Source organism: Sinocyclocheilus rhinocerous, unplaced genomic scaffold, assembly GCF_001515625.1.
Source record: "Sinocyclocheilus rhinocerous isolate Xijiao unplaced genomic scaffold, SAMN03320098_v1.1 scaffold2194, whole genome shotgun sequence".
Lineage (NCBI taxonomy): Eukaryota > Metazoa > Chordata > Actinopteri > Cypriniformes > Cyprinidae > Sinocyclocheilus > Sinocyclocheilus rhinocerous.
Window position 1 is genome coordinate 317838 of NW_015652304.1, and position 8794 is coordinate 326631.

The 8794-nt window shown below is 35.5% G+C and overlaps 1 protein-coding gene across 5 annotated transcripts in view; it reads right to left on the reverse strand.

Annotated features, from left to right (window-relative positions):
* Positions 1-390: 390 nt before the first annotated feature.
* shc1 (SHC (Src homology 2 domain containing) transforming protein 1) overlaps positions 391-8794 on the reverse strand; it is a 34802-nt gene continuing 26398 nt past the window's right edge. For all 5 annotated transcript variants that reach the window (XM_016520643.1, XM_016520642.1, XM_016520641.1 and 2 more), the window contains 7 exons: positions 8223-8274; positions 7821-7947; positions 6582-6741; positions 5309-5366; positions 4870-4983; positions 1532-1767; positions 391-1447 (listed from right to left, as the gene is read on the reverse strand). In XM_016520643.1, coding sequence (XP_016376129.1) covers positions 1319-1447; positions 1532-1767; positions 4870-4983; positions 5309-5366; positions 6582-6741; positions 7821-7947; positions 8223-8274 — 876 coding nt within the window. In that variant the 3' untranslated portion in view covers positions 391-1318. The remainder of the gene's footprint in view (positions 1448-1531; positions 1768-4869; positions 4984-5308; positions 5367-6581; positions 6742-7820; positions 7948-8222; positions 8275-8794) is intronic.

The window sequence follows — 8794 nt, forward strand, 5'->3', positions numbered from 1 at the left end:
GTTCAGAATTCATTCGGAGTGCTTTTCCTCTTCCTGGATGGTGTGTCCCCTTGCAATCGATGTCGTTCAAGTATTATAATACACAACGTATCCTCCTCCTTACGCTTTCTCTTGTAACTCAAGTCTCCGAACGTACAGAAGCAGCTGACACCTCGATACACGTGAAGATCGATTGTCAATGCGAAAAGAAGTAATGTCCACAAGAAAAAGATAAAGAAAAATAGAGCCTCCATTTCCCAGAATAAACCCATCCCAATGATGTCGTCAGCTGATCGAGATGACATCACTGCGGCAGAAATTCTTAGTTAAAATGACATCATAAGAAGGCTTCAATCAGATCTCAAACCACAGACCTTCAGTCCTATTCCCATGTCTACTGATTGCACTTCATTTTTTTTCTCGTCCCTTTTGTCCCAGGCTGATATATGATGTTATGTGGAAAGGGAACGGTCCCTTTTTCCACAGACTAGTTTGTTGTCTCTCATAACAAGTCCCTCACAGCGTCTGCTTATTTGCATAAGGAAAAATCCACACAGCATCCTAAAGCTTTCACATATGTTCAGGGGTCTTCCCAAATGACCAAAATTCAAAATTTTTCTTGGGGATCACGCTCGGAATTCTGTAAAGGGTATTGTGAGGTTGAGAATAAGAGGCATTTTGTGTGGTTTCCCTTGGCGGGAAAATTGGGAAAGTGATATTCCGGTGGGAATTGCACATTCGCCGTGAAAGATGATGTCTGTGATTGGAGAATGAGCTCTGTATTCTCTTTAAAGTTTTGCATATACATCAAACAGTCTCGCGAGATTTCCAAACGACCGCAACAGTACGTAGGCTCTACGATCAATATGAAGCTCGAGTCTTTGGATTTCGCCCATTGCACCAGATGTGAATCTTTAGAGTGCTACAAAGGTTCTGCAATTTTAGTACATTGACATCAACTCTCGACTCGAAGAATGCCCGGGCCTGTTGCCATGGTTACAGGTGCACCCCAGTCTTAATTCAAGACATGATGTCGTGTTTGGGAAGTGATGTCACATCCATTACACATCTGCTTCTCTTTCAGACGCCTCATCGTTTGGCTTTTTGTAATCACTTATTTCAAGCGACGTGTCCTTTAGTCCTTGAGTAGAATGATTGCATCGCTTTGTAATTTCATGACCGGTGGTTGATGCGGTACAAAATTCTGTGTTTCTGTGAAGATATGATTAGCTTACACTCCCAGCTGGAAAAACAGTTTTTTCTCTAATAGAGTCTGGCAAAAAGTAGGAAAGGGAGGAGTTTTTTCTCTTAAATGTGAGGTGGAGAAAATTGTTATTTTTCAAGCACGGCGATCAACTGGCTGCTGCAGACACACCTCACTTCCTGCCGAGATGATTGGCAGCCGGTTGTCCATGTGATAGCTAATCAAGTGACTGACGCTCTCGAAGCGGTGGTCTTTGGTGCGCACCTATGACAGTAAAAAAGATGGTAAAGAATTGTTTTGATAAGGGCAAAATATTGAGAGTGTGGTGTATTTTATCATATTACTCACCACTCCCTCTGGATCCACCAGAAGCAGGTGTTTAGGTTGGCCGCCCTGCTGTCCAGTGAGGACGTACTGGCCTGGTGTGGTGCCTGACTCCCGCACCAGGAAGTCTCCATCCTTGGTCAGGAGTCTTTCGGCCTGCCTGCGGCTTAGAGGTCCGTGGAACCAGGGCTCGTTCTGCAGCTGCTCTGCCAGAGGGGGCGCCACTGCACCCGACACTCCTAAAGCAGCATCAAACGGCTCTAAAAGATAGAGAGCACAATACTGTTGTATTTTTGGACAATTTACTTAATAAATTTAATAAATAGACAATTTATAACTGCACCTATAACTGAACTAGAAAAAAGTACAGCAAACCCAAATGTTCTCTTTAAAACAAAGCAAAAACAACTCATCTAAAACATATAAGGAATCTCCATAAAGAAAATGTGAAAATCTGGGCAATATATTGATATGTATCAAGTTAGGAGACTTTTTAGGAGTTGGTCAAATCCATTCATTTATTATTAATCAGTTTAAACTATCTGAATTAATCAAAACAATCAATCAACATTTTTTTTTTGCACATCACTCAAAAACGTATGGCATTTGTATTGACACTAGAACCGCCAGAGGTCGCTGTATACCTAAAAGCACCAGCGGGTAAATTTTACCCACGCACATGACAACTGTATTTATATGGCTAAAGAACATATTATTTCACTGTATTATGCCACTGTCTTCACAAAGAAGTGTCTAGAGTCATGAAATGATTGTCTAGTCATCAACTATATTTTTATCCTACTGTTTTATGTTTAAGACTTTTTTAATGCAGGCTACAAATCCATAACGGTCAGTAGTCCCAAGCTAAAAAAAAAAAAAACCCTGCACTGAAACGGAAATGAGAAGGTAGTAGCCTAAATATTTGGGTGGTGTAATATTATAATACAATGTCATTAATCAATATATTAAGATAACCCATGCTATTTAAATGACTAAAATAGCCTATAGACAATAATGAGCAATAATAATTCAATTTTCTTTTCTTCAGGAAACAGCCAGACTAGAATAGCAACACAGTAGCCAACAATAAACGATATGGCAAGACAAAAAATAAATAATTAAATCAAAGTTTGACCAATTAGAGTAACGTGAGGCTAAAACATGTAAATATGATATCTGGATCGCCGTCAGATGCTGAGCCGACCCAGGACGCATAACTTACCATCAGACTCTCTATCAATTCAATTCAATTCAAGTAGCCAACAATAAACGATATGGCAAGACAAAAAATAAATAATTAAATCAAAGTTTGACCAATTAGAGTAACGTGAGGCTAAAACATGTAAATATGATATCTGGATCGCCGTCAGTCAGATGCTGGACCCAGGACGCATAACTTACCATCAGACTCTCTATCAATTCAATTCAATTCAAGTTTATTTGTATAGTGATTTTCACAATACAAATCGTTGTAAAGCAACTTTACAGCAAATTAAGTTTCTACAATATTTAGTGGTACCTTATCAGTGGTGACCATCACTCATGGCATTTAGTGTTTTCTAATTCCTACCTTCCATAAATCGCCTTTTTTTTTGTCATTTTGACTTTATTTATGAAACTGATAACCGCTAAATCAGTGAGTGAAAGGTGTTGCCTAGAAATGTACAATGTTAAAACATAAGCGGCAAGAAAATGACAGCGCGAAAATACATGCATTATATAGCGGGTAAATTTGACCCGCTAGGGCTTATAGGTATAAATGCCCCGTTTTTTTATCTGGTTTTATCTAAATTTTTAACAACATTGGATTGTAAATTACATAATTTTAGTAAAAGTCAATGACTGGGAGACTTGAATGTTTTATTTTAAATCTTTTATGTACATTTGAAAAACAGCCACGGGTAAAATTTACCCCATGGCAGTTCTAGTGTTAAGTGTATTAAAACATTTTAGTAAAAATATACTGTACACTACTGTTCAAAGATTTGGGGTAAGTAAGATAAATTTTTTTTTGAAAGAAATACTTTCATTTAGCAAGGATGCATTAAATTGATCCAAGTGACAGTAAAGACTTTTTGCATTATTGCAAAGAAAATTTCACTTACAAATAATAATTTTCTTTTAAACCTTTTTTTTTTCCATCAAAAAAATCCTAAAAAAAAAGGAAAACTGATGACAGTTTTTTTTTTTTTTGAATATCTTATTTTTGCTTTTGAACTGTAATATAAACAAAAAATACAAAACAACTTTTTGCACAAGACAGGACAATACAAGACAAAAAGGAAAAAGAGGAAAAAAAAAAAAAAAGGAAAAAAAAAATAAATAAAATTGGGATGGATGGCAGGTCAACAGAAGTGATAAATTTTTTCATTTGGGACATATCGTCACTCACTTGAGAAGAGTAAAGTTCTTTATAGAACTCTCTAAATGCACTATTTATCTCTATAGGGTTATAAGTAATATTATTGCCAGTGTCTATGGAATTTATTATTTGTTTGTTTTCATCTGCCTTGAGTTGCCATGCTAGCACCTTGTGTGATTTCTCCCCAAGTTCATAGTAACGTTGCCGTAGTCTTGTTATGGTCCTCTCTGCCTGATATGTATTCAGGGTATTATATTCCCTTTTCTTATTAAACAAGTTTCTATATAAGCATTTTGATGACAGTTTTTATAAAAAATATAATGTTTACAACACTTATTTATTACTTATAATAATAATAATAATAATAAATGTTTCTTGAGCAGCAAATCAGCATATGTGAATAATTTCTAAAGCACCATGTGACACTGATGACATCTTAAAATATATTAAAATAAAAAACTGTTATTTTATATGGTAATAATATTTCACAATATCACTGTTCCTAATTATATTTTTATCAAATAAATGCAGCCTTTGTGAGCATTAAAGATCTCTTTTAAAAGCATTTTTTTTAAATCTTACAGACCTCAAACTTTTGAACGCCATGTACGTAAATATTAATGTTAAATATATTAAAATACCATAGTTACATTGAAGCATATAAATGAAAATAATAAAAATTAAGTTTTAAAATTAAAATAACTTAAAATTTAAAAAATGGTCAAAAACGGCAAATATTGCTTTCACTGATTTTAAACAGATTTGTACTGTATGCTATTGTTATATTAATGCACATAAATAAAAATAAATTCTTCCTTGTGTTCATTTAGTGAAAAATAAAGTGGAGTACATGCTTTAATGATGATTCAGTAGATTTTTACTCTAAGGAAAAAAGTAAAATCACCATTTTTGCCAGTTTAGAGCAAATACATGAATATCAAGACATACATCATAAATAAAGATATTTTTCCAAGCAAGCCGCCTAGCATTAGTTACTCACTCATGTCAAATGCATCTCTGTGAGCATTTCCATTGGCTGCTGCCGCTGGGAGGCGGGGTTTATCCACATTGACGTACGAAGGGTCGTCAAACAAGCCTCCCTCCTTAACACCCACTGAAAGAGAAACAGAGGACTGTGAGGTTAAAGTGAGTTAACCTTCAGGTGAGTGCGCTTAAGCGGTGCCATTCTGAGTCGTATTGTCAGCAAGGCCGGCGATCCAGAAGCCACCTCTCAAAGGAGCTGTGTAATAGGTTTGGGCAGCGTCCAACAGAGAGCAACGAACAGTGACAGAAAAACCGCTGACTCACTCTGCAGAATGACAGTCTCAGCTGAGAGGAAAATGAAATGAAGGGAAGTGCGACAATATAAGACTGACAAATACTATGTGGCACTATGAAAGGAATAGGGCAGGGGTTATTAGTGTTTGAGCAAACCTGACCTGGTAGAGGAGGCAGAGGCTGCTTGTGAACGTCGTTCTGGCTGGGCTGTCCATAGGGCTGTGGAGACACATTGCATTAGAGCGCTCACATAAATTAACTAGTGGAGTTTTGCTGATTAACGAATCAGTGTTTGTAAATGAATCTTAAGTGAATGAAACATTCTAATTCACTTCTATACACTGAATCATCCTTTTCTTTGTTTTTTTGAAGACAGTGAGCCTTAGTTTGAACTGAGTGTGACTGCTTTGGTGGCTTTTTTAGCCTGTGAAGACTGACTATAACATGAGCCAAAAGCATTTGTTTAAATAAAAGAATAAATAATTAATGATTGTATAAATCATTATCATTAATTATTATTAATAATAATGAATTAAATAATACATTTTAATTCATATATATTTCGTCATTATTATCTATGCTGAAAACATTCTTTATAATTTTTAATATTTTTGTGGAACATACTTTTTTTTCCAGGTTTCTTTAATGAACAGGAATTTCAATGAACAGCATTTATTTGAAATAGAATGACTTTACTATCACTGATATAATGCATCTGTGCTGAATAAAAGAATTAATTTTTTAAACCGTACTTACTAGATAGTAGTGCATCATGGTTTCCATAAAAATAATAAGCAGCAAAAACTTTCTACCATTGAGAACAATAAGAAAATGTTTTGTGAGAACTAAATCAGCATATTAGAATGATTTCTGAAGGACCGTGTGAAAATTCTGAAAATTCTGCTGAAATTTCTGCAAAATGTATGGATTAATTATATTTTTAAATATATTCGGACAAAAAAAAAAAAGTTATTTTAAAGTGTAATAATCTTTCATAATATTACAGTTTCAATATTACAATATTACAGACTTTAATCAAACAAGTCAATCTTGGTGTACATAAGAGACTTAAAACATTAAAAAAAAATTGTAATTATTCCAAACGTTTGGCCGCCAATGTGTGTATTCCTGTGTCTTACTCATGCTTAGCAGTTCACACAATGGAGGAAAAATGAAAGATCTGCTTTGTTGCCATTTGTAAGGAAAATGCTTATGATGCTTAAACACTTAACTGAATTCTCTTTGCAGATTTTTAGCCATACAAATTTGAATAAAGAATAATAAGACTTGTTTCAACTGCTAACTAATCAGTTCTTTTTAACAAATAAAAGTGACTTCATGATTCACTCATAACACATAAAAACAGTCATTGAAAAACAAATTCCTAAGACTTAAAAACCACAAGACCAATGGTCGTACAAATGTGTGTCTCACCAGCGTGGCTCCTGTACTGTGTCCAGGACGGGTCCTCATGTCCACCAAGCCTCCAGGCGGAGGCTGTTTACCGGGGAAGTTATTGTAATACGGAACCTCTGGGGGTGGAGGCAGGTCCTCTTCCTCTTCCTCCCAGGCCGACCCATCGAAAGGAGCCATCCTAAGAGAGAGAGAGAGAGAGAGAAATAAAAGTAAAGATAAACATTATTATATTTACATGGAGATATATTATTTACATGCTGTTTGAGTGATGGCAAATGATGTATTGCTTTGTTTTGAAACCAGCAGGGAACAACTAGCAGGAACAGACACACGCTCAATAAAAAGGAAGTAGGAACAGTAAACAAATAAAATGTTTTTTTACATTTGTTTTCTAGTCAAAATTTCTCAAATCCTTAAAACAGCATACACTTTCCATATTCTTATGTGCTTTTTTCAGTTTTATAAGTTGCATTATATTTCTATTAAGCTTCAATGTATTTCAGCTTCAGGGTGCTTTCACACCTGTAGATCGATTGCTTTGTTCCGAAACAGGGATTAAAATTATTACAATGCTGTTTTTTATTCTTGGTGCGGTTCGCTTTCACACGGCAAAGTTTCTAAACGGACCAAATTTGTTAATACAAGTCACGCGCGAGTAAACTGTTCGTTTTCAATCGAGCCGAGACCACCTCGTTCAGGCGATCTCGGACCGATTGTTTTGGCGCGGATCCGAGCGCGATTGCCGTGTTCACATATGCCCAAACGAACCGAGCTAAGGGGGGCAAGGTGTGAAAGCACCCCCAGTTTTAGTTTTGAACTGTTTTAGTTTTATCAAACTTATTTCAGTTAGAAAAAATCATTTGTAATAATTTTAGCTTTAGTTAAGAATAATAACACTGTTGCTGAAAAGCGACATTAATACTTGTTTTCATAGATTGTGTGTTGAATATAAAAGTATATTTGGATTATCTGTCAGATTTGTAGATATTTTAATTGGAAATAAGGCAAAAAGTACTCAGTAGTAAGATGTTTCTCAGTGTACGATGTGAGTGCGTAGTGCAAATAGACACAATGGCATTGTGTTTGAGCACAGACTGCAAAAGCATGCTGTAAGCAGACATACAGGATATTAAGGGGGTTTCCAAAGACCCTAGGGAGGTACCATCATTAAACAATGTACAAACACTCGTGCAAACACACTGACATGAATGTAAATGTTTGCAGTACTTGTTTGAACAGGCACATAAACGCTCTCACCGATCATGAGGGGTAACCAGTTTGGGGGGGTTCTTCAGGTACTGTTTAAAGCGGAGTTCAAACGCCTGGCCGATGGTGCTGATGACCTCCTGAGCCAAGCCCTCTGAGCATTCCAGGATATGACATGCTACAATGCAGGAAGTGATCATCAAATATATTAAATATATAAGACACCAGTCACAGGCAAGAACAAGACATTCCTTAAAGGGACAGTTCACACAAAAATGAATCATGTCATTCCAAATCTTTTGAGATCCCTTCAAATCCACAATAAATGCTGCTGCATATAATGAAGTAATCTGGTATTTAACATCAGTTCAAATAAATTAAGCATGAAAAGCAGTAATTTACATTTACAGTTATGACTGAACTCAATGTGAAAGTGTCTTGGCATATTTTTACCTCTCTGATTGACAGGGTCTTTGGCGACGTAGGCAACATACTCTGCTGTGTCCTGGGGAGAAACAAAAAGAAAGGGATGGAGAAGAAGAAAGGAAGAATGAACAGGAGGACATTAAGAGAAATTAGAGAGTAGACACAAAGAACAGAGGGACAAGCAATAGATAGTAAAAGTCTTTTAGTTGAGGCAGTCTATTCACTAAAGGGCAGGAAACAGAAGAGCAAACAGTGGGGGAAGAAAGAACAGATGACTACAGACAGCAGGACAGATGAATAAGACAAATGAGCAAGGAATGACAGAATGAGAGTAAAGCTGATAGAACCAAGAGCAAGATGAAAACGAGGAAATGAAATGTATGTAGGGATGTATCCAATAACCATCTAACTAATTGATGATATGTACATATTTAATAATCATCTAATAATATAAAATGCGAATGTATTTATATTTAATATTCAATTAAATTGTTTAAATCAATAATTAAATAATATATTATCTATAAATGTTAAAAAATAATTAGCATATAAATGTAAATTATTTTCTAAAGTATTCATTTTAATTGTTCAATTATTAG